Below are 26,281 nucleotides of genomic sequence, written 5' to 3'. Positions count from 1 at the left end.
GTAGCTTGTTTTAAAATGCAGATGCCTAGAGAAATCAGATTTCAGTTTGCGCCCCCCCCCCATTTGCAACCCAGGCAAGAGCTTTTTCTGTGGTAGCCCCAAAATCGTGGAATTACCTCCTTACAGAGACGCACCCTTAGCATTATCAATGTTTGCTGAAGATGCACCTCATTACATATGACAGTTGAAAAGTATTTTATAAACTACCAGAAAGCTATAAAGAAACTTGATGGATAAGAAGTCAGGGTACATATAAAAATGAATTATAGAATTTGCAACATGTGGATAATGTGGAAGAAATTGCAATGAATAATGCAAGTGCACTCTATAAAATTAAGGTGTTGATCTCATTTTTTGTCTCACATATAGGGTTTGCCAGCATTTTAATGGTCCTACTCATGCATCTTTGCCATGCAAAAATTAAGCAGATGAAGCTTCCCACAATCATTTCATCTCCATATTAGGAAGAGCTTCAACTGTTAGATTTCTGCATGCCAGGCTGCTGTTAAAATCATAGGCAATTAGCAGCAGTAGGTGCAGAGTGGTGGGGTTAGGAGACTAAATGACAGGATCAGGCCAATGTAAGCGAGAGAGTCAATACCGTGTTTCTCCTAAAATAAGACATGGCCATAAAATAAGCCATAGCAGGATTTCTATGCATTTGCGAAATATAAGCCGTTCCCCGAAAATAAGCCATACCCCGAAAATAAGCCATAGTGACGCGGCACCTCCCATTAAAACAGCCTGGAGAGGCGTGGCTATGCAGTGTACCGATGCAACGCGGTTAAAATAAGACATCCCCTGAAAATAAGCCATACTGTGTTTTGTTGAGGGAAAAAAAAAAAGACGGTGTCTGTAGCTGTAACACGGTAGCTGTAACAGGTGGGCCATTCCCTACACATACACGAAAAAAATATTACATGTTTTATTTCTGTACTGCCCTTCTTCCCAATCAGGAGCCCAGGACAGTATAGCCTACAGCATCATTAAAAACAGTCCATTTAAACATCAGGTAGGAACCACCCGCATTTTCAATTTAACCTCATTTCAACAGTTGGTGAAGAAGCCCTTTGGACTAACTACCCATGATATCAACAAGGACACTGGAATTTACATTTATCTATATTTGCTTTTTCAGCAACACAGGTGGATCGTTGTGAACTTTGGTTTTTATTACAACAAGTTTTATCGATTTTCAGTGTATAAACACGATTGCGAAGAGTCCCCCACCAACTTGCCCTCCTCTCCCCTCGTACAGGTAATTTTATTAAGTCCAGTTTGTGATTCTGGTGGATTCTTCAGAGTTATCAGTGGATAACCCTGTACCGCCAAAAGGCGTGCTGCCAGCAGAAGAAACGTGCATTCCCACGTACCACTCCGTCCGGCGCCCGCCTGCAAATGTAGCGAGATTTAGCCCTGCATCTCAGGAAACAGCCTGACCTGGGGCATCTGCTTGTTTCCCTGCTGCTGGGGATGATGAGCCAGGTCTAGCTCCCGCCTCCCGCCCGCAAGTTCTTCGGAGGCGTGGGCGTTTAAAAAAAATGCTTGCTTCCCACGTTCAAACGCTGGTAAAGCGCTTCAGTCCATAGGGGGAGCTCATGCTGACATGACAAAGCCTCCCACGTGAAAGGCATTTTCCTACAAAATCATACAGGTATAAAGCAGAAAAGAGAGCCATTGAAATGAAATTCGTTGTTATTATTTCGCGCAGCGCAAGACAGCTCGCTCGCTCGCTCGCTCTCATTTATTTCTGCGGATCCGCAGCTTGCTGCGGGGCATCCCGAGGGGAGGAGCTGGAGGCCTCTGGAGGCCCCCCTCTTCGCCGCCAGGCATTGTGGGGATTGTAGTCAGGGAGCTCCGGCTGTGCGCACACGCGTTTCCCCGTTCGGGGCGGGGCTCTGGCTCTGGGCCGGCCGCGGGAGGGGCTGGAGAAAAGGCGGCCGGCAGAGCCCTGCCGCCGCTCGCGCTGCCTCCTCCGAGAGAGCCGGGGGAGGAAGCGAGGCGCCTCCTCTTGTCCCTCCGGGTCACCCCCCTCCCCAGCCCCTTCTTCCTGGTCCCCGCTAAGAGATCCGTAACGGCTGCGAAGGGGCCGGCGGCGGCCAATGCGAAATTGGCTGGTCCTTCTGTGCCCGTGTGTGGTCGGGGTCGTGCTGCACCTCTGGCTGCTCCTCCTCAGCTGCCCGGCGAGTGGCCCCGGGAAGCAGCACCCGGCAGGTAGGTCGGGGAGGGAGGGAGGGAGCAAGCAACCGGGGAGCGACGCCCGCCTGTCTGAGGGAAGGAAGGAGGGAGGGGCGGGCGGCATTTCACCCTGCTTTCCCCCCCGCGCGTGAGGTGAGGTACTAGGAGAGAAGCCTGCATGGGGGGCGGAGGGGGAGAGGTGAAGGTGGGTGGGCGCCTTTCTCGCCCAGTGTGGAGGGAAGGGAAGGGCAACGTGTAGAGGCAGGCCCGGCTCCAGCTTTTTTGGGGGCGCTGTGGGTGCCGGGTGGCACTCTGGGCAGGCTGCCCTTGACGGAGCCCTGCCAAGCGCCTGTTGAGCCCCTTTCCCCGCTCTCAGGAGGGCTCACCTGGCGTCGCCCGTAGTGGGCTGCTGCCTCCTGTGGGCGAGGGAGAAGGGCAAGGGGCGAAGGTAGTGCCCGCCTCCCCCCCAAAAAAACCCCTTAGGTACTGGTAGAGCAAGGGATGGCGACGTGCTGTTCCCCCCCCCCCGCCCCCCAAGGAAAGTAAGGTTACTGGCGAAAGCAACGGAGAGTCTTGTGGGAGAAGGTGGGGTGCAAAAACCGCCCCCTCAGAGGGTGGGGAGGGTGGTTTGCCCCCTTCGTTTTGGAAGGAGTTTAGGAGGAGAAGTGTAGAGCAGGGGATTGTGGATCAGGAGGCATGAGGGAGGGAGGCTTCAACCAGAAGCGGGGCGGGGGGGGGGGAGGTTGAGGGAATGAAGGGCATAATTCACCCAGGCACTTGGAGAGAAGTTGGGACAAAGGCAGGAGGCACACTGAGAAAGCTGAGAGCAAGTGAGAAGAAAGGAGATCGGCTTTGTCCCCACCTGGTTTGCAGGAGAATTGAGTAGTGGCAAAAAGAGAGAGGCATAAATAAGATATGGAAAAGGTGGCTCAGAGTCTGCCTTATGCGTTCTTGCTGAGAAGTGAATGAGTTCAATGAGCCTTCCTCTCAAGAAAGTCATTTTTGGCTTGTAATGCTCATCTAGGCTAGGGGGGGAAAGTGAGAGGTGAGCTAAGAACTAACGTGTCTGAATGTAGCAGAGGAAATCCTAGTGTTGTGGGCAGGAGAGGAACCCTCAACCAGGCTATTGACCTGAAGGATGGGGGCTCCTATCCAGTCATCCATTATTATTGAAGCAACTACAGAAAGATGAGGAGGCCTCCAGGCATTCCTTTCCTAAAATTTATTTTTGGGGGATCTCTGTTTGGTTCAAGACAGATTGGAAAAGAATGTGCTAGCAAAACTATTTAAATAATTTACTCCAAAGTACTCCAGCATCTGAAGAAGTACTCCAGGTATCTGAAGAAGTGTGCATGCACACGAAAGCTCATACCAGGAACAAACTCAGTTGGTCTCTAAGGTGCTACTGGAAAGAATTTTCGATTTTATTTAAATAATGGAATAAGTCAGCACTAAGAAACTCGGGAAGAAAACTGCTGGAGAAAAAGAATTGCAAACTAAATTATTGACAGAATACTGTATGATTTGGCCATCTACTGGGCTGATCATACGAAACAGATTTAATGAAACTAAATGCTGGAGTACTTTGGAGTAAATTATTTGTCATCAATCAGTGTACTAGTATGTATTTGTCTATCACATGTTGAAGAAAGAAAATGGCCCAATAAATTAGACCCCAGTCCCTTTGTTCTCTTAAGTAGTTGTGACAAACATGCTGCCTTCAAGATCATCAAATCTCTTTTGAAATTAGGATGGGGCAAAATTGCAAACGTTCCTCTCCTTAGAGTGTGGTGAAACTTTTAAACTTTGGTTTGGAGTAATTAAGTGATCTGAAAAGCTCTGTTGCACCTGTTCTCAGACCTTTTGCTTACAAAGTTTACCTGTTTGCTTCTACCAAGAGGGTTCAAGACACACCACTGTACTCATTGTCCATCTAGTTAGTTAATTATTTTTTTATTCCATTTATTTATTGTGTTCCATAAAATATCCCAGAGCAATATTACAGTAAAATCATCCCCAGCTCCTTCCAACAAGCCTTTTAAGTAGAGATACTTCTCAGCCTGTATCCATGTTCAGATTGTTATGATGTGTTTTACAAGATGTTTGTTGCTGGGGGCTCCTTTGAGAGGAAGGACAGGGCAAGACATAAATTTTAAAACAACAATTCCATAGGTAGAAACAATTTCATATGTAACAGATACAGATGAGGATTAAGATTTCCACTGAAAAGCCATGTTGAAAAAGGAAAATCTTTAATAGGCACTGAAAAGACAATGAGACAGCACCTGTTGTCTCTAGCACCTCCCAAATGTTTATTGGAAAGGAATTTCAAAGGGTAGGTGCCACCACACTAAAAGTCAGTTTCCTGTATCATGTGGAATGAACCTCCTTGTAAGATGGTGTCTGCAGGAGGCCCTCTCCTGCAGAGTGCAGTGAACTGTTGGGTATATAGTTGGGATCCCAAGTTCCTGTTTTCCCCTATTCTCATTAATAAATTTATAGACTGCTTCACAGCATAAAGCCATCAAAGTGGTTTCATTCAGACTTGTAGTCTGCCTCCATTCTTTATCCTCCTCTGGGGTCCAGGTGATCCCACTTCTGTGAGATCCTGCTTTGTAGCAGTTTAGCTTTCAAAAGTAACTAGAACTGGGAGTTAATGATGTACGAATTGGATTCTAATTCCTCCGTGTTTCTATTTAGTTACATGTAGTGACAAACACCAGTGTTTTCATCCTGTTGCTGTACCTCTGATTAAGTTTCCTGCCTTTTACTGTGGATGTGGCATTAGGGCTATGACACAAAAAGTGCAGTGAGCTTTGTGCATGGCGGCTTACTGCTCCATAAGTGGTCCAGAGACCATGTGATGATTAAAGGTGGTTTTTTATGAGGTTTAGGAAGAAATCAGTTAGTGTTTTGGGGAGCAAAACTGTGTTAGAATTGAATTATAGGACAAAGTTTTATTCATACTAGTCTTTCTTTCCAACTTGGAGTTGTAGAATAGTCCCTGAATGTAAGGACTATGAGGTCTGCACCAGCTAAAGCTCCTAGACCAGCTTCAAGGGAAGCCCTCCACAGAGTACACTGCAGTAATCCAATTTTGGAGTTACTGATGCATGGACCATTGTGGCAAGGCTGTTCCTGTCCATGAATGGCCTTAGCTGGTGAATGGTACTCCTAGCCACTGTGGCTGCCCGAGCCTCCAGTGACGAAGGTAGCTCAATGAGAACTCCAAGACCAGGTACTTGTTCCTTTAGGAGAAATGCAATCTGCCTAATTTCTACACCCAAGAACCACACACCCAGAGAACTTTAATCTTGCCAGGATTCAGACTGGACCTCATCCAGCCCACCACTGCTTCCAGGCACTGGTCCAGGACTTCCACAGCCACACCTGACTAGATGTAACTGAGAAATAGAGCTGGGTATTATCAGCATGCTGATGACACAGTGTTCAAATCCCCTGATAACCACTTCCAACAGCATCATATAGCTAGTAGGGACAAATACATATTATAGCTTCAGAAGCAACCCAGATATTCCAAGAAATTCTAGTAAAATGTACAAAGAAAAGTCTCTACGACCAGAAACTCCTTAGATTCCTTGAGACATTATCAGGATATATTTGATGGGTTTTACTTTGTCCTACTACTGGCTTTCAAATACTTGCATAATCTTTCCACAGGAATAATAACAAGTATGCTTTCCACAGATCAAAAAACAGCCTGGAGACAGGAGTACTAAAACACATTTGCACTTTTTTTTAGGTTGGCACCACTTTCTTCAAAAACTTAGGTCAAGTGTGTAACATGTCTAAAACCAACAACAGTGAAAACATGGTTCACAGATTTTGACTGGTATTGGTAGCCAAGATATTTTCCCTCTCTTTGTCCCTATTCCCCCCCAGAGGTGGACCACAATAACCTTCAGTTTCCTCTTCAGCTCTGAATTGGACAGCCTTTGGGGCAGGGGAACAGGGGATTTGAATGGTGCTGGACTGCTGAGCAGCTCAGCCCAGGCCAAGCCCCACTTTGGAATGTGGGGCCGGGGATCTTCCCCTCAGTTGCAGAATCTTTCTGTGTAGACTGTAACTGCAGGAATAATTCCTGTCTCTTCCTCAGTTCCATGTTGGAGAGGAAGACTGGGGTTCTGGGGCAGCAGTAGGTGGACAGATAAATGGGATTTAAACAGTCAAAATCTTTATTGTACCACTGCATAGCTGGTGACCAGGACTAGATTATAATTGGGGTGTGAAATTGGAGAGGGTGCCCACTCCCCTGTTCTTACAGGGAGATGTGGGTGGAATTGTGGACTCATGGCAATGAGATCAGGAGTGTAAAGTCTTCCACTCACTTAATTGACTCTGAGGGAAACTTTCCTTGGCTGTGTAACACCAACTCACTCTCTCCATACTTGTGGCACTTGTGCCCAGCTATTTTTTAGTGTGAATGGTAATATCCCAGAGAGAGCATTTCCCCCTTAGATTGAGCCTATTGTGTAAACCAGGCATAGGCAAACTTGGCCCTCCAGATGTTTTGGGACTACAACTCCCATCATCCCTAGCTAACACGACCAGTGGTCAGGGATGATGGGAATTGTAGTCTCAAAACATCTGGAGGGCCTAGTTTGCCTATGCCTGGTGTAAACCTTTTGTAATTCAAATTTATAATCTTGTGACTATAGGATTCCATTCTTGAAACTATGTGCCATCAACAATATATTATATAAGATACTCATAGAAGACAGTGATATTATGAAATGTCACCATGCTGTTAAATCTTGAACATGCAATGTAAATTTGAAAATCTTTTGGGATATGCTAAAATTAGACTTCTGAAATTACCTCTTCCTGCCTTACGTGCAGTAGTTGTTCTAAGATGTCCAGGCACTTAGTTGATTTGTCATCTTAATTTTTTTGGATGCAATCTCAAATTAAGCAGAGTGAGATGAAACTGATCTCTTGCCAGTGCTAAATATACATCTGAGTATTTCCATTATAGAATAACTGAAGATACAATCCTATCTTTCTCAATTGACTAGGATTATGCCATGTTTATTTAGTCTCAGTTTAGGAAAAAGCCTTAGTGTAAAGGAAAATTTGTTTATTGTAAGTTTTTTTGTGAAGCTTTTCGCCATAGCAGTTGGATGTGCATATGTTTAGCTAAGAATGCAGTTTAAAACATGTAACCTTCCTTTTCTCCCTCATGAAAATTTCAGAGTACTGGCTCATTTCCAATGCAGTGCTAAGTAAGCGTCCCTTTAGCGCAAGGATTCTTGCTTGCTTAATAAACTTTTCTTCCCCCCACCCACATGCTCCCTAAATCTATTTTGTGAGTTCCCCCAATCCTCTGGAGCAGATTTGGGGAGAGTGTGGGACACATGTTGGGGACGGGAGGGGGAAGTTCTAGTGGGAATCCTTGAGTTTATGGGACTGCATTGTATACAAACCACTGAGACTCCCCAAATTCTGCCTTGGTTTATATTAATGTTAATTATACAATAATAGCTTTATCTTCTCAGTATTGCAGGCTTCATATTATATGCAATCCATTCATTTTAGTGTGTAAAGTGCTCTTGTGCCAAAGCCTCAAACTCCTCAAATATGTGAAATTGCATTTCTAAATCCCTTGTGTTCTTTACCTACTCCTAATCTAAGAAATAGCTTATTAATTTGTAAGATTTCGTCTCTTGTTACATAGGTTTGGCTTGTTTAGCTTGTGTGTATTTAGTTAATTCTGGTTGAAGAGTTAGCAAGTTAATTGCAAACTAAAAGCAGCTTCCAGTGTTGAGGTTTTTTTTTTTTTTAAGTTACTGCCCCAGTATTGTTTACCATTTCACCACTATTTGAATGACCTGCCTATAGCTCTCGCCACCCTACTTGTGCACTTGCTTTTCTAGTAAGGCATTGTTAATTTCTACTTCCTAGGTCTACTGGCTTTCTTTCCTCATTGGAAACCAAAACATTATGATGTCATCGTAGGGGTACTGTCTGCACGACATAATGATGGGTTGCGGAATGCTATAAGGAGCACTTGGTTCAGGCATTTGAAGCAGCACCCAGGACTGAGCCAACGGTAATTCCAAAGAGTTCTCTTATGAACCTCAAAACCTAGTATCCAAACTCATTTATGAGAATCTTCAGTAAGTGGAATTAGTTCAGAATATTCTTTTAAAACCCCCGCTAAGTTATAGTGAATTCTGTTGCCTGCTTCTGAATTCTCCAACAAGAAGTGTCCTGACCTAAATTAAAACGCTCATCTGCTTGACAGTGCTTTTCTTTATTCTTTTAATGAACATGTCATAATACTGTCCTATGTAGCTGGAATATTCCAGGATAACACTTCATTACATATTAAGATATGCATTACTGTTGAAAAATGATGGCAGCAAAACAAGGCAAGTGGATGTAATGGGTTTCCATGCTAATTTTACTGGCTTTTAATAAATCATTTCTTTGATTATTAATCCTTTATGCGGGAAAACATTTAGAAGATCATTAATCTCATTTTAATTAATCTGGAATGAATACCAGTGTCTAGTTTTCTTTCTCAAATAACTGAGGGAACTTAGAATTGCTACTCCACAGAAACAAGTAAACAAGTTGCACAGGGATGTCCTTCCTTTTTATACCTTGAGCCCTGAAACTGCATCCCGTGAACCACCTGAAACATCAGAGCTCTCCCTCCAAGGGTAGGAGGATTGCTCCAACCTTGGAGAGGGAGCTCTGATGTTGGATGCCCATATTAGATGCCCTTCACTACTGCAAAAACTTCAGCTGCCTTTAATTGTTTTTTTTAAGTTATTGTTTCTTTTTCTATGTTTTAGCTGTTCTTAGTTTATCTGTAAGGTGCCTTGAGTTCCTGTCAGGGAGAAAGGTGGGATATAAAACAAGAACATCAGTAGGGCTGATTAGGGGATGTGACAGGGAAGATTAGCAGATGGCTTGGATCCAAAAGATCAGGTATCTCCCCACCTCCACTGTGTGCCCCCAAACCACAGAAAATACTATAGCCCAGGAGCTTAAAAAAAGAAAGAAATCCTGGAAAAGGATGGCAAAGTGTGGTGGGTGGAGCAGTTAATCTGTCTTCAGTTCTCCTGTCCCCACCCGCCCCTGCTTTAGGGTTGCAGCCTTAATCTTTTGCAAAGGACAACAGTGGGTGAAGTGTGTTGTGGTTTTCTTGTGTAAAACAGTCTTCATAATTCTGGAAATTATGGAACAGAAATCAGTAAATGTTGTTAATAACAATATTTTAGTGTCCTTGTGAAGTTTATAATTGGTGCACATGGATGTGATGTGCCAGTAGAAGATAGAGAAGATCCTTATTCATGCAGACTTCTGAACATCACTAACCCAGGTAAAAACTTTTAGAAATCTTTTGGATGGATTGCTTATTATGTAGCATATGCTTATAGCTAATTAGCTCTGCAAACATTGCAACTGCTGCAGTTTATTGCCCATTGAGCTATTTTTACACTACAAAGCTCTCATACTAAGCCAAACATTTTAGGCTGTTATGACAGTTTTAGCAAGGACCCCTCTTTGTTTTACATCGAGCCCACCCACTCTTCTTAATTGGTGCAGTTGGATTACTTTTAAGTAAATGTCTTAGGGATTAAAGTGTAAGCTGTTTCTAAGTACATTATCCACTGCATTTGCCAGTGATTGTAATTAATATGGAAAAATTCCATGTCTTCTGTAATAAGAGTGTTCAAGAGTTGCTTTGTCTCAATCACCTTCTTTAAATTGACTTCTGTTGTGCTCTTTGTTACCCCCCCCCCCAATAGTTCTGAATCAAGAAGTTGAAGCATTCAATTTGCCAGAGGATGACACTTCAGTGCTCTTGGAAGATAGAGTTGTCAGTGTGCATTTCAAAGTCCTTTACCCGATTGTCATCACCAGTCTTGGGGTGTTCTACGATGCTGAGGGTGTAGGATTCCAGAGAAACATAACTGTGAAACTATACCAGGCAGAGCAGGAGGTATGCTGCTGTAGTTATCCTAATAGAATGAACAAAATCCAGTCTTTTTCTAAGTGTAGAATAAAGGAGAGGTAACAGGTATCTATGATAAATGAACGCACAGCGTGGACTGTAGTGCCGTAACCTGCAATTAATTTTTTTTTTTTAAAAAAAGAAACTTTATTGAAATTTTAAATTAAAATATACAAATCCATTAAACAAGTTAAGAAAATCATACATACTAATCAAAACAAGCAAATCTTACTCCCATAACCCCTCCCCCCTCTGACTCCCCTCCAGCAACATTTCTTCTTCTGTCATAAATCCTTTTCTCAGTATGCATTCTGTATTATCATTCTTTATAAAACATTTTCTTATCCTCTTAATCTCTTTATTTTCCCTTTATTAATCTCCATATCTGTTAATCTAGACATGCAAGCACATCATCCCTTGAGTAATGTTTGGCCATATATTCCTCATAACATATCCATTCATTTTTTAAATTTTGCCTTGATGTATTCCTTATTACCGCTGTTAATTTTGCCATTAATAGATACTCATTCAATTTACAGATCCATTCCTCTTTCGATGGTGCCTTTTCATCCTTCCACTTAGCTGCTATAACTACCCTGGGCCGTAACCTGCAATTGTCAAACAATTTATTTGTTCCTTGAAAGTTCTTTGACATTTGTGAGTCAGTAAGAGTAGAATTTATGGGGTGGGTATATGGGAGGAGAAATAAATAGAAAGGGGCAAAAACTCAGATATTTCTATGCCTTCTCTATGTTTTGTGCCAAAACATTGAAGAAGATGGTTTAACCATGATTTCTGGTAGTCTTCTGTCTGCTCTAAAATAATTAGGCACAGGAAAAGGGAACACAGATTCTTTTTTTCTTCATTAAGCCATTAAATTAATTTTTGTCTAGATTTTAATGGCTGATAATTCTAGGTGGGTCTCCTTCTGCCATAGGACATAGCTTGGCTCCTTTGCTTGCTTCCATGGGTTGTGTTTTTGGGTGGTTTTATAAGATGCAATGAAAGGGGTTGCAGCCTAAAAGATGGGATATTAAATAAATAAATAAATGATTCTACCTTGCAGTGGGTGTTAAAACTAGATATTAATTTGCTTCCTGCCAGCCCTGATGCTTTGAATCCAGTGTAATGGAAGGCATATTCCATATAATGGCTTTCCAGAGGCTCACGGTAAATGAGAGTTATGTTGGGTAGAATTCTTTCAGTGGATTTTAAAGTAGCTATTTACGTAGGGTAGCTGAAATTCCAGGCTTAAGTCACAGGACTGCTTTGCAACTTGAGTCAGAGGACTGCTTTGCAATGCACTTTCAAGTTTAAATTAGCAGCCTGGGAATGTTTTATATGTGGGATTACATTTGGCTTTAATTATGCAGTAATAGTAATAATAATAAAGGATGTATGCAAAAACCCTTGTATTTAACAACTCGCCTGGTAGCCACAGGAGACCAGAAATTCCAAGCAGGCTTGTGAAGGAGGAACAGGTCACTGTATTCCTCCTGCGCCAGACTGCTTGGTTTTTATGTTAGCAGCAGAAGGAGGAAAGCCCCTTCTATGACCAGCATGGGGAACACAGAGGGGATAGTTTGCTTTGGCCCTCACATGAGAGAAGAGTCTTGCATGTGCCAGATCACCCAGGAGTGGTTTCTGATAATTTCTACTAATGTATGGGTAGTAAACAAGCACAACCATTTTCCTTACTCATCCCACAACCAGTTCCAAAAATTCTATAAAGGCTTGTATGAGATTGGGTTAAAATAGGTAACACTTGAATGCAAATGTGGGTTGTTCTGCTATTTGGACTGCATTTGAGATACAGTATTCTGAAATGGAGGTTTGCATATTATTGATGTGAACCTGGAATATATCATATTGGACTCAGTGGACATTTCAAATGTAGTCTGTGGCATTTTAATTCTGACATGGGTACCTTTAAGTGTGCAAGGTGTTGGCTAAGGCCCTGAAGTCTTGATATGGGGACTTGAAAGCTTCCCTCCCTCCATTATTTAGCAATGCATATTTGCATTTTAGGTGTAGAGTCTTTGACGCTTACCTTTTTATAAGATATTATCAAGAGTGTGCAGGCCATATAAAAAAGCATGTTCTCCTGTATCTACAACTATATTTGAATGTTGTAAACTGGTCAAGAGTGTGAATATTCATTAACCTTAATGGCATTCATGGCTTACAAATGTGTTGCTTTTTGTTTTCATAGGAGGCGCTCTTCAGCGCTCGCTTTAGTCCAGCTAGCTGTGGAGTGCAAGTAAACAGACTCTGGTATAAACCTGTAGAACAGTTCATTCTGCCTGAGGTATGTGTGGAGCGTATCTAAACTGGTTCTTTACGATGGCATTTGGTTTTTTCATCTATTAAGAATTCTTCAGCTTTTTCTGTCGTTATTAAATTATTAATGGATTTGAGACTGCGAAATGTCACACATACTCGGTGCTAGCAACCATATCTTTTTGTAGCTCAGTGCACTCTGATTCTGCTCATCTGTAAGTAACTGAAATCTTCTTAACATCCCAATAACTTAATGGGGAGGCGGCATTATAAGCTTTCAAGAGAATTGTCTCCAAGCCCTGGTGAGTAGAGGCAGTGGATTTTAGGCAGCTTTTATTCATGGGGTAAAATAGAAGAGGCATTATATTGCATTCTAAAATTCTGTTTCATACTTAATATGAAAGAGAATGAATAGATCTGGCCAGAGAATGAAGTTCTGCATTTAGACTTGGGTCCAAATCCTAATGTAGATTAAAATATAGAGAGAGCCCTAGAGCACAGTTCTATTTCTTATCCTATTTTCCACCTATAAAGTTGGAATATTAGATATTTCCGTCATGGGCCTATTCTAAAAATGAACAAAAAATATATCCCTGCTGCACGTTCCTCCAGTGAAGAGAAAAGTATGGAAGAAAAATGTAATGAGTTTTAAAATGGACAGATCATTTCAGGCAACTCCCCATTTATGCATGTGCGACTGTGCACATGCGTGGTGCTGGAAATGGGTAGCACCCTGGAGAGTCCTTCTGGCTTGTGAGGAGATCCTCCTTGGAGCCCAAAAAGGAGGGAATCCTGAATTGAAGGCCCAGTGTGGCTTTTTTGAGGCCTCCCCACTTAACAGTTGACATGCAGGGTAGCGCAGCAGTAGCCGCTTCCCCACACATCAGCTGAGCAAGCCCTGCTGCTCTCCGGCTCACGTTCGTCAGAGGGACAGCGGGCCTTCTTGATCAGCTCAGCTCAGCCCTGCTGCCCCTCCAGGGTGCTCCCAATATATGTTATTTTGGTTACAAACAGGGAGGCCCGGAAAATAATCCCCGCATAAATTGAGAGTTGCCTGTAATACAAACTTCTTTTAAAATGCATATGTCCTGATTTTAATGAACCATAGATTTAATGCTCCTGTGGAGAGCATGTTTTAAACATTTGTTTGTTGTTTTATTGCTGGTTTGAGCTTCTTTGGGAGGAAGGGTGGGAGAGAAATTCAAGAAATGCACAATAAACAAACAAAACAATACTTTTCCTGTTAAAATGAAAGATGTTGCTTATTACCAAAGGTCAACATAGTTTGACCATCCCTCCCCAACTTTTAAGAGCAGAATATGGAGGTCTTGTTTAATCAGCAGCTTTTTTGTTACTCCCCTGGAATTAGCTTTGTGTGGGAACTAACTCAGCCCATTATTCCAGATATTTAGATGACACAAAACATTTTTATTTAGATGATTATGTGATAAAAAGTGTTGTTGGTTTTAAATTATCTTTATTCAATTTAATTTTAGCAGACTTTTTTATTGCGTGCCAGGGTCAATACACTGGAAGAGGAATTGCAAAATAAATGGATTGATAAAACTGGATAAAGTCTATCCCTCTTCGGGGTTAAACTGCATCTGTATTTTTGCAGGAGGGAAATCTCTGAACACTTGTTTTTAAGGCCACAATTATTTTGTTTCTAAAAGCTTCAGGCTCAGGGAGCCCACAGCCAAAATAAATAGCTAAAGAAGAAGAGTTTGTAAGACACTAGTTTAAAGCAGCGCTTATTCATCCCTGTCACAGTTGTGTCTTTTATGCATTTATTAATGAGCAGCAATGTGAACAACAACAGACACCATAGTGCCTCAGTTTTAACTGTGGTTAATGTTCACTGTGGTTTTTAACACATTAATAAAAGCAGCAGATTTGACCTTAGTGCACTGGGGGAAATTGCATATAGTCTATGTTTTATTCTTTGATTATTCAAGTGCAGTAGGCAGCCTTCAACGAAAGTCAGGAAGGCGTGATAATTGATTTTGCTAGACTTTCTCAGAGAGACCTCTACCAATTTTAAGCCCCAGCCATTTATTTTTCACTGTAAAAATGTTGTTTGAACGTCTACAGTCCCCACTTCATAAAGCAAACCAACATACATTAATTCCTTAAGGAGACAAGATGCAATTGTAAACTGGATGCAGGTACACACACAGTGCCTTGAAGGTGCCCCAGTAAAGGGAAAAACAGGCTCGGGAAATAACAGTGCTTTTGGAAAACCACCACTGTTAAGGGGAAGAAGTTTCTGTTCTTCTTTCATAGCCAGTGAATAAATTGGGGTATGAGCTTAAATTTGAGTCACTAAAAAGAAGGGCCATCAGAAGTATGCCAGAAGCTATTGAGCTGCCTCTTTCATAAGCAGCTATTAAACAGAAAAGTGTTTATGTGAAACGAAGTAGAACCATGTTTTAATATACGCTTCAATGTGCTCACTCTTTTAGGGTGGAAAGAAAATATCTTGGCAAGTATGAAATCCCATCCTTAAGCATCTGAAGATAATGGGGAGTGTTGGAATAGGAAAAATTCCTTAAAACTACTGGGTAGGCACTAACTAGGAAGAATGAGTGCTCAGGGGAAGGATTAGGTATTTTTGAGGCGAGGCGACCAGAAATATACACAGTATTCCAACGACAGTTACACCATAGATTTGTATAATGGCATTAGGATACAGGCAGCTTTATTTTTGATTCCTTTCCTAATGATCTCTAGCATGGAATTTGCCGTTTTCATGGCTGCTGTGCACTGGGTCGACATCTTCATTGAGCTATCTAATAAGACCCCAAGGTCTTGTTCCTGGTACGTCACCTCTGGTTCAGACCCCCATGAGCATATATGTGAAATTAAGATATTTTGCCCGGACACGCATCACTTTTAACTTGTCTGTATTGAATTACATTCGCCATTTTACCACCCATTCACTCAATTTGGAGCAGTGTTGTTAGAAACTGAGATATGAAAGCTAGGAGCTAAATAGCACCTTAACCCTAGGTTATGGGTGCAATAGTGGAATGTCTAGGGACACTTTTTATAACAAGAATACAAAGGTGAAAATGAATGAACTGCAGCTAAAATCTTATGTTCATTTTTCACATGGTCTAGTCCTTACCTGAAGCTTTCAAAAAACAACGCCATGCTTCCCCTGCCCCACCCCCTAATATTCTTAAAGAGGGTCCCTTCTACAGTCTTCAGAGAGTGGCTGGAAGTGGGGAGGCAGAAAAAGGTCATCCTTTCCTTCTACTCTGCAAACAAGCCCTGGATTCTCCCTACACCCCCTTTCCTTCATATAAATATTTTGGCACCACAATTAACACATATTAAAGGCCTATACAACTGATGGCAGAGACGCCCACCTTGAGTGTCTGGTTCGCAAACCTAAGACTTAAGGGTCCTTCAATGATCCCACTCCAAAATTTGTTTTGATTTTAAGCATCACTGTGAGAGTCTGAGGTAGATAACACTTTAACATGCACTACTTCCTCAAACTCTGCCCTCCAGATGTTTTTGGCCTACAACTCCCATGATCCCTAGCTAGCAGGACCAGTGGTCAGGGATGATGGGAACTGTAGTCTCAAAACATCTGGAGGGCCGAGTTTGAGGAAGCCTGACTTAAACCATCATAACTAACTGGCTAGTATATTTCAAATTAAAAGTACATTAAACAAGGCAACTAAAACCTAAACAAAACATGTTGGGTTTAAAATAAATGAAATTTTTCAGGTCCCCAATGCATGCATGTTTTACTTGGGAGAAAGCCCCCTTGAACTTGGTTGGGATTTACTTCCAAGTAACAGTGGCAATTTTAATCTGAAATCTTAGGCACAGTATTGCGCCCACAGCTCAAAACGCGCCTAGAACAATGGGAGTTTCAAACGCTGATTTGGAGAGGTCTCTTCCCTTTAATGATCCCAAACAATTTAGTATCCCCAGCAGACTTGGCCAAATCACTGCTAGTATTCTTGGCCCTGTTGATTTTTGGTGGTGTTTCATGATTAGTAGACATGGGGCCTTAGCTAGAGACATAAAAAACTCTCAAGTACTTCACTGTTTTTCATCTCAGATGCAAGAGGATTAAAAAAAACCACCACTCTTTAAACTACAGCTTTTAAAATTTGGAGAGTTGTGTTAAAATTTCTGGTGAGGAACAATATAAGGCTGAAAATTATTAAAGATTTGTCTTATCCTTCATTTTCTGTACTCCTCTCCAAATCCAGTATTTAAGGACTTGTACATGAAAATTTAACTTCAGTTCTTCAAGTTTATTGTTCTGCAAAGAGTCTAAAAGATCTGTGAAAAAATTCATTTGTCTAGTGTGAACACATACAGATAAATTGTTAACAGTAAGTGGTGACTGTTTTGACAGAGTTTTGAAGGCACTATTGTGTGGGAAAGCCAGGATCTGCATGGCCTAGTTTCTAGAAATCTTCACAAAGTGATAGTGAATGATGGCGGAGGTGTCTTCAGAATCACTACGGTCTGTCCTTTTATTCCTCCATATAATGATTATAATAGGGCAGCATTTTGGTAAACATTTTAAGCAGGTCAAATTCTTAGGTAACCTCTTAAATATGTTTTTGTTTTACTTGAAATCAAAATGGTGCATTTGGATCATTTTATCATCTTATTATAGTTTTGAGTAGTTTATACATCTGTATAAATTCATAATCTTAAATAGAATCCCCACAGGGGAAATGCTAATGCTTCTAACTCTTTATGACTACTTCCATCTTGAAAGCCATTATGGAGAGCATTTGCCTTAGCTAATGACCTATGAGTTGCATGTTAGCCTAGAACAAATTGCTCTGAATTGTTATAACTATATTGATATAACAAGCATATTGGGCATGTTGAGTATAAAATAACAAAATATCATAATTCCTCTTTATATATTAGTATCATATCATCTTCTAGTATATGTTTTTTGAACTGCAGGTCTACTTTGGATTACCATAAGCTTGACTTACTTAATTAATTAATTTGTATACTGCCCTATACCCGCAGGTCTCAGGGCGGTTCACTTATCTTAGGAATCTCTATTTCTAATACAAATGCAATGGGGATCTAGTATTCCTGCTAGGAATAAAGGTGAACTCATTGCAGCTCTGCCATATTTTGCCACTTTATGGCATCAGAGTACAGTAATGATTTACTAGCTGCTCTGAACAATTGCATTTGATTAGGGCTACAACATTTAATCAATTCTTTGGACAAAATGTTGGAGGAAACCTTGACAGTAACTAGTTTCAAACCATCTTAGTTTTGTAGAAGTGATATTTCCATAGCAAAAGTTTAACTAATTTTCTCCTGTTTAATCATTGTGCACAATAGGCAGGGGAAGGGTCATTGCCTCATGAATTTACACAAGGCGTGGAAGGGATTGCTGGAGGCTTTATTTACACAATTCAAGGTAAGCATCAAAACATATACTCTTATTAAGGCACTGCTGTTTGATGCTTGCTCCCTCTGTTTTAAATTTAGTTGACCCCTCCCTGACAGATCTGCCTGAGATACTGTATGGCTCTGGGGTTATGTACCTTGTAGTCAGCTACCACAATCCTGGAACGCCCCATCTGACGGAAACTGTTGCAACTTCTTTGATTGCTTACAAATAGCTCTGGCAGAAAGCACAAAGCCACCTGGCCATACTGTATCCTACCGGTAGCTCTCAGGTGTGATTTGGACTTTTCCTGTGTTCTATGGGACAGAGAAGCTTCAGCACAGCCCTTGGGGGGTCATTTTCCAATATGTGAAGATAATAGTTTCTTTCAGTATTTAGCAAGGTAAAGCAGAAGTACAATGGATGTTAAATATTCTTGAGAATCTCAGAATTCTCATCTTGCAGAGACCTTTTTAAATACCTTTTACTTGGAAATAGAATATTTCTGTTGCAAAGTAAAGTGTATTTTTTAAAATCTAGGAAAGATAATTATTTTTTCAATGCATCCTTGGCCGCAATCTAATTTTCACTGATTTTCACTTTTGTGTCTTTGTCTTAAGAAGTTTTTTATTATGTTATGTTATGTTATGTTATTGCTGATATTTTAAATACTGTATGTGAGAAAACCTATAGAGAATAAATTCTGCAGAGTGATGTCATTTCAATGTTAGACATATGTGATTTTTGAAAGCTTATCTTTTCCTATCTCATTTTCAGAGGGAGAGGCACTCCTAAAAAGCCTACAGAGTCGCCCTGAAAGATTCACACATCATATAAATAAACTTGAAGAGGAAGATGCCTTATTGAAAGTAGAAAGCAACACCTATGATGATATTGTTTTTGTTGATGTAATTGATACATACAGAAATGTTCCAGCCAAATTATTGAACTTCTATCGATGGTAAGTTGGGAGAAATGTTTGAGGGTTTTGCCTGGTTTATCTGGTGCAGGATTATAAATGCCTTGGTATTGTGGATTATTTGCAGGTGTGAATGAACTGTAATTTGAAATGACCATGGGCCTTCCTTAAAATTCCAATACAATTATAATGTGCATATTTTCCCACTGTATGTGTATGTCTGTTCCCTGATTGCTCTCCTCCTTGTGGGGCCACATTTCCCCAGTAACAGATGTATGTTATATTAAAATAAAACTGGTTCCCCAAATTACTATGTCCTTTGCTGCTATGCTTGCCACATAAAGTATTACAGCATAGTATATTCTTGACTATTACTTTACATACATACATACAACAAACTTCTCCCCTCCCCAATTCTTCATATTTACATTACTGCATTATTGCTTTTTCTCCTATTTTTGAGTTTTTAAAGTATCATAATAGTTGTGCATTCCTTCCTACACAAACTCCAGGGCTTGAGTGCATATATGTAGGGTCATTAAAAGCATTGAGAAGTCTCCTTACCCTCTACTCTCTGTCCTATTTAATGCGACCTTTGGGGATTTTTTAAAAAACAAACAAACAAACAAACAAACAGCCTGCACTCCTCCTCTCCAATGCTAAAGTATACTTCTGTTCAATTACAAGGGTAACAGGAGCCTGACTTTCCCTTTTCCAGAAGGCTACCACCTTCACTTTCCTAATGTAAGCATGGGATATTGCACTATTTGCCCTCTATCACAGCTTACAGGAGTATCCTACTACTAATAAAATATTATTGGAGCCCCCCTTTCTTCTTCTTCTGTGGGTTTCAGTGAGTCTTAATTAGAACAAACAGTTGCCTCCCAATGCCAGAAGAGGAATATGAAAGATGACAGCATTTCTTATTAGGCTGAAGATGACAAACATTTCAGAATTAGAGCTCTTTATTTTTAACTGCTGTCAGAAAGGGAATTTCAGCTCCTGTGGATTATCATGCAATGGTGCTGGGCAACTGAAAAGTTGCATTCTTTCCTCAATGCAGCTATTAAAGCAAGGGGCCAGAACCTTTGGGGCTAATGGAATGTTGAGTGTGTCCTTCTGCCATGGTGGGGGGGGGAGGCATGCCCAGTGACAAAACACGCATTGCAAAGAAGGGAAATTGGTGAGACTAGAAGACAAGTTACTTCCCACGAACCAGAGTACATGGGTGATGTCTTTTCCCCTTTCCCTTTCCTTGCCTTCTCCTCCCCTTCCCCTGTCCTACCCCTTGTCACTCCCCTGGTGCTGGCAGGAAGGGGCTCTCTTTTTATCTTATTGCACCTTTCTTCAGGCTGACTGGATATGTGTAGCTGTCTGCTCTCTTTATTTTTCTAGAGGGCTGGATATGGGAAGGGTAAGAGTGCTGCATGGGTGCTGCACTGGGAAAGCTGTATTAAAGGTACAGGTATAGAAGCCAAAATGTTGAAACATTGATCATCCTATTGCATTAGACCTGTTTCAGTGTAGTCATTACAGTAGTTACAATGCATTTTAAGGGACTTTTCTAGTATTTATTTATTCTGTTTATTTACTGGATTTATATTACTCCCTATACCCACAGGTCTCAGGGCAGTTCACAGAATAAAATCAGAATATTAAACCATAAAATGCATAATCAAAATAAAAACAACCCAATAATAGTCTCATTGTTTTTTATTTGGCTACAGGACAGTAGAAGCAGCTAGTTTCAACGTATTGCTGAAGACGGATGATGACTGCTACATAGATTTGGAGGCTGTATTCAACAGAATAAAGCTTAAAAACTTAGGCAGACCAAATACTTGGTGGGGAAAGTATGTTTGTTTGTATTTAAATAAATTGTTTACACCAGCAGTGTTTCTGCTGCTGTACAGTTTCATAGGCAATAGGTACTGAAGGAGCTTATAGTTGAAGAATAATGGGGAGCATAGGGGATATTTTAAAGCCAAAAATCAAACACCAAATATTGTTTTTAAATGTTTGTTTTATTTTCATCTTGTTGCAGAGTATAAGTGAGCAAGCATAAACACACTAATCACAGAAAGTATATTTAAGGAAATTTGCAACTCTGGTTGCAATTAAAGGGTTCAAGCCATGCTTGAACCAATATTTTGATTTGCATTCTATATAAACTTCTAACTGCAGAATCAAATACAATATTTCTAGATAGCATAAATGATGGATGGTTTTCCATTTGTGGCATCCTGCTTGTACAAAGATTTCTGCTTGTGCTACCAGACCTTGCCCTTATCTATAACATCCATTTGCTCTAGGCAAGGGAAGGAAGGAAAGTCCCATTGCATCTACTGGTGCTTGCCCTATGAGTTTCCTGCTGTGTTCATTCAGATATGAAGTTTATTTAATAAGCAGCTGAACTGCAGAATCAGTATTGCCTACTACATCCATGCTCCAGAGATTGATTTGCATGATGATGTATTGGTTTGTTTTGGGGGCTGGTTTCTGGTATCAGTCTTCTCTTGCAACCTCTTTGGATTTCCTTATGATGCCTTTGCTTAGACTGGCAAAAATCTGGGTGGGAGTGAAGGTGGATGTCAAAGCTGTTTCTAGAGGTATCAGTAATTCTCTTGATACTGTAAAGGAGGCAAATATAAGCAGGGAGATGGGGAAAGAAGAGAGGTTAACTAGCCTCCGTTGTTTTTTCATGAATCCTGTGATAAAAAAATGGCTGCACTAAAAGGTGAATGATTTCACTATTTCACTGTACCGTCAAACCCCCACAAAAATAGGAAAAATAAAATGTGTAAAGAACTTTGAAAGCCAAAAAGTGGGGCACATAGGAGCTACTTTTCTACTTGTATATTGAAAAAAAGGAACAGGTGGCAGCAAAAAAATTGCATGTTGCTGCCTGAAAGATTAAAGGGGTCAGACATGAGAGTGAGCCCCTTCTCTGTAGGGACTAGTCCTGATGATTAAATTGTCTAGTTGCCAGTCCCTGAGAAAGGGTTTCCTACCCCTTAGTCAGAATTAAAGAGCTATTAATATTCTGTCAAAATAACTTTATTTTGGTCTCAAGTTTCAGATTAAATTGGGCCGTCGACCGCACTGGGAAGTGGCAAGAGCTAGAGTATCCAAGTCCTGCATACCCAGCCTTTGCTTGTGGATCTGGTTATGTAATTTCCAAAGACATTGTAGAATGGCTTGCAAGAAACTCAGAGAGATTAAAGATTTATCAGGCAAGTATTTTCACAGGAGGAATGGAGATAGGTTTGTTAGACTTGTGTGGTTTTGGATTAAAGCCAAAAGTTACACAGCATTACACTTGGCTTGGGGGTTTCTGGTTGCATGGATGTGCTCCATTACCTCAAATATGGATGTGATGACATCTATATGCTTCAAACACAACAACGCACCTATACACCACAGTTAAGGGTCTGGTGACTTCTGTTTCAGTGTATCTGAAGAAGTGTGCATGCACACGAAAGCTCATACCAAGAACAAACTTAGTTGGTCTCTAAGGTGCTACTGGGAGGAATTTTTTTTATTTATTGTTTTAAATGATGAAGTGTGTGTCATCTTGAGTCTTGGTTGAAACTGATCTCATTTCGGTTTTTATTTTGATTTAAATGTAGGGTGAAGATGTGAGTATGGGTATTTGGATGGCAGCCATTGGGCCAAAACGCTATCAGGTATGTTTTTACTTGATTTGTTAAGTAACTGAGAATCCTACATACATGTACTTGGGAATCAGCGCCATTTCACTCGGTGCAAATCTGTTTAGATAGATCTGTAAATAATTTTAAGACTGCTAAGGAACAGATGATTGTTATTATGTCCTTATATGTAAAATCAGAGTTCAAAGAGGGTGTACTTCCTTTTTCCACGACTGTATTTTCCTGGCACAGCATGCTATGTGCGTGCTTTGCTCCTCTTACAGCAGTTGTGGTGAACCTATGGCACGCGTGCCAGAGAGGCCACTCAAAGCCCTCTCTGTGGGCACGTGCGCCATTGCCCCAGCAGGGCTGTAGCTTCCATGGGGGGAGGGTGGCGGTGGAGGAGAGGAGGGCTCGCACATGCCATCCAAAGCCTGCGGCATCAGGGCCTGGCAAGTATCGACTTTTGATGTGCGAGGGCCTCCTGCCAGTCTGTTTTTCCTACTTGGGAGTAAGCCACCTTGAGTTCAGCAGGACTTAACTCCAAGGTCAGTAAGCATATAAAGAAGGCAACCTAAGAAGGGGCTGCTGGGTTTACATGTTTGCTGGGCTAACAGAGATTCATTCCATGGAGGCTGCGATCAAACTGCAGCCAAAGAAACAGCAAAATATAATAGTAGTAGTAGTAATAATAATAATAATAATTAATAATAACAACATTTCTATCCCACCCATCTGACTGGGTTTATTAATTTTTATTTGTATGTGCGCATGCAGACAATCATTATTATCTCATATTAAAAATTGGGAGAGGGTGGCTCTTAGTACAGCCCTCCAGTGTACACTAGTGGCCCACATTATGGAACCTTCTGGGAAAAATATACCGTATTTTTCGCTCCATAGGACGCTCCGGACCATAGGGCGCACCTCGTTTTAAGAGGAGGAAACCCAGAAAAAAAATTTTTTTTCTGGTTTTCCTCCTCTAAAACCCATGGCTTTTTTGAGAATCAGCTCAAAGTTTTACAGCTTTTTTTGCAAAGGGAAAAGCCCTGCTTTTTTGAGGATCAGTTCAGATTTGTGCAGCTTTTGCAAAGGGGGAAAAGCATTGCTTACAAACCAGTAAGCACCAGGACAGACCAGTAAGCACCAGCAGGTAATAGGAAGCAAGAGGAAAGCAAATCAGTACAAACCAGTACAGACCAGTAAGCACCAGTAGAAACCAGTACGCACCAGCAAGTAATAGGAAGCAAGAGGAAAGCGAACCAGTACAAACCAGTAAGCACCAGTAGAAACCAGTACGCACCAGCAAGCAATAGGAAGCAAGAGGAAAGCAAACCAGTACAAACCAGTAAGCACCAGTAGGTAATAGGAAGCAAGAAGAAAGCAAACCAGTATGCACCAGCAAGTAATAGAAAGCAAGAGGAAAAGTAACAGAAAGCCCCAAATGGCTGAAAAACTCAATTTCCCAGGATCCTCAGCCCTCCCAAAGGAACTACTGTGCAAGGGGCCTGGGCGGGGCAGGAAGGGAGCTAGCTCCCTTATCTCCCTCTCCGATCTCCTGCAATCAGCTGTTGAGCGGGTTCTTTTCAAAGCTCTCTTTCCCTCTTGTTAGCCTTTAGCTCTTTCTAAAATAGAAAAAGCAGGATCTGCCTTTCCTCCCTGGATAATTTGGCTCCAGGGACCATGCATTCGCTCCATAAGACTCACAGACATTTCCCCTTACTTTTCAGGAGGGAAAAAGTGCGTCTTATGGAGCAAAAAATACGGTATTTCCGAGGTTTGATGGCTCATAACACAACTTTGTTTTGGAGTAAATACCAGTGCTTTTTTCCTGTGGGGACACATACCCCTAAACATTTTGTGAATTTAACGGGAGAAGAAATTCACTGTATTTATTCCCCCCGCCCCCGGTGATGATTTTCTTGAGTCAAAATGAGAGTACCCCTAAAAAAAAATTTAAAGAAAAAAAGCACTGCGTTATACCATAAAATTATACATCAATGGAAAGACAATTAAACAAGAATGTAATGCAATAACTTTTATGAAGGATTATTTATTACAACAGCAGTCGTAAAGAAGAAACGTGAAACACACAGAAAAAATGAGATATACAGGTTAAATTGCTGTGTTGGCAGTTTACGCTAAATGGGTTTTGGGTTGCAGTTTGGGCATTTGGTCTCTAAAACGTTCGCCATCACTGTCCTACAGTGTCTTAGCTCAGGGTGGCAAAGCACTGCACCCACCCCAGTGGTCTGAGAATCTGTTGTATTTAGCAGATCTGTGGCCTTGCAGTGGTTGCTTGACTACAGTTCCAATCATCCCTACCTATTGGCCATGAGAGCTGCAATGCCACAAGCTCCTGATTGCTATGTGGCATCTAACCTGGTGACTTGCTGGTTGAAGTAATCCAGTAACTTAGATTCAGTCTTAAGTGTTTGGTTCCTGTTGCCAGCAATATATTTCTAGTTATTTATTGAGGAAATCTTCGACTTCTGCTCTTCTTTAGTTTCTCACTCCCCCTTTATCTGCCTACCCCTGCCGTCTGTATTTTAAAACCTTATGTTACAAGAGGATACAAATAACTAATATGTCCTGAACTGCCTTTGGAACTATCACTGTGACCTCTTCTTATCAATATTTGCCATGTTTTGTTTCCTATTGAAGAGCCTCTGAAATAATTCTCTCAAACAGGACAATCTCTGGTTGTGTGAGAAGACATGTGAGAGTGGTATGTTGTCCTCTCCACAGTATTCTCCAGAGGAACTTGCAGAGCTCTGGAAAGTCAAGGAACATTGTGGAGATCCCTGCAAATGTGATGAAAGATGAACACTGGCCAACAGCATGAGGAAACTGCAGTTTTCAGTGATAACAGGAAAGGCTCTCAGTGGTTTCTGAAAAGAATTTCCTTTCATAAGACACAACATCAGTCTCCTGTGTAGTTTGTCACTTGTGACAAATATTAAGTGTGGGTAAGTGGCAGTTGTGTGTATGTCCCCCCCCCCCCCGTTACATGGAAAAAGAGGAAGTATGTTTGCTGTGGGTGCCAAACTATACATGGAATTCACTTATTCTCACAGGCGGATTCACATAGGTAATTTGTGTCAAATGGCCCTTTAACAATGTTTTGTACATCTTTTCTTTTGTAAAGGGAGCCTTTCCATTTCCATATTCTCTATAGGAGTTTTACAAAGCTAAATGTGAAGTAAAGCAATTTTCTTTGTTAGTAAATGACAGATGTAGATAAGCTTGACCTCTCATGCATTAATATGCAAAAAGAACAAGGATTTAAGTCTAGCCTTAGGAATGTAAGTGTACTACTGTAAAAATATATATAGATGAGGCCCGCGCTACTGTGCCAACATGTGTTGCTATAGAGGTTCCCAACGCAGGAGGGAAGCATAAGTTAGTGTAGCAGTATTCCACTTATGGGCACTATATATTCTACAACTTGCTAAAGAAAGGTGGTGAATGCTGCAGTAATTCTGCATTCTTTGCACCAGTGGATAAAAAAATCAGGGTAGCAGGTCCTTTCTTCCATGTGGTGTGACTATGGAGCACTCAGGCAACAATCCTATACCCCACTGGGTGGGTGGGGGGCAGGCATGGTGTAGGATTGTGCTGTAAGTAGCTGTGTTTACTTAGTAGTGTTATGCTTGCTAGTAATGCAGTGCCCTCAGGCCAGGTGGACATTGAGAATACCTCAGTTTTTAATTCTCTAGATCTTATGATTATATCTATAAGAATGAGAATATAGTCCCATCCACTTCTAAAAGTTAGCAGTGTAGCACAAACCATGGGTTAAATGCATTTCCATTAAGTTGGTTAAAGCTTACCTTTTCTCAATGAGGCATGGCACTGTTTTTAAAGAGAAA

At 41.2% G+C, this 26,281-nt stretch overlaps 1 protein-coding gene across 4 annotated transcripts; it reads left to right on the top strand.

Moving 5' to 3' along the window:
• The first annotated feature begins 1,899 nt into the window (after positions 1–1,899).
• Positions 1,900–25,670, top strand: B3GALNT2 (beta-1,3-N-acetylgalactosaminyltransferase 2). Of its 4 annotated transcripts, none has more exons than XM_033144319.1 (12): positions 1,900–2,214; positions 8,101–8,248; positions 9,429–9,529; positions 9,960–10,153; positions 12,378–12,473; positions 16,827–16,937; positions 17,792–17,870; positions 18,618–18,801; positions 20,487–20,603; positions 21,833–21,992; positions 22,389–22,445; positions 25,101–25,670. In XM_033144319.1, exons 1-12 carry the CDS (start codon positions 2,103–2,105, stop codon positions 25,233–25,235), a joined length of 1,494 nt encoding a protein of 497 aa, XP_033000210.1. In that variant the 5' UTR covers positions 1,900–2,102; the 3' UTR covers positions 25,236–25,670. The 4 variants fall into 4 exon arrangements, with proteins under 4 accessions (XP_033000210.1, XP_033000208.1, XP_033000207.1 ...); XM_033144317.1 differs by having other exon boundaries at positions 20,487–20,612; positions 21,839–21,992; XM_033144316.1 differs by having other exon boundaries at positions 1,901–2,214; positions 20,487–20,612.
• Positions 25,671–26,281: the final 611 nt, after the last annotated feature.

The sequence above is a fragment of the Lacerta agilis genome, chromosome 3 (assembly GCF_009819535.1).
Source record: "Lacerta agilis isolate rLacAgi1 chromosome 3, rLacAgi1.pri, whole genome shotgun sequence".
Taxonomy (NCBI): Eukaryota; Metazoa; Chordata; class Lepidosauria; order Squamata; family Lacertidae; genus Lacerta; species Lacerta agilis.
This window is presented reverse-complemented; position numbering and strand designations above follow the sequence as displayed.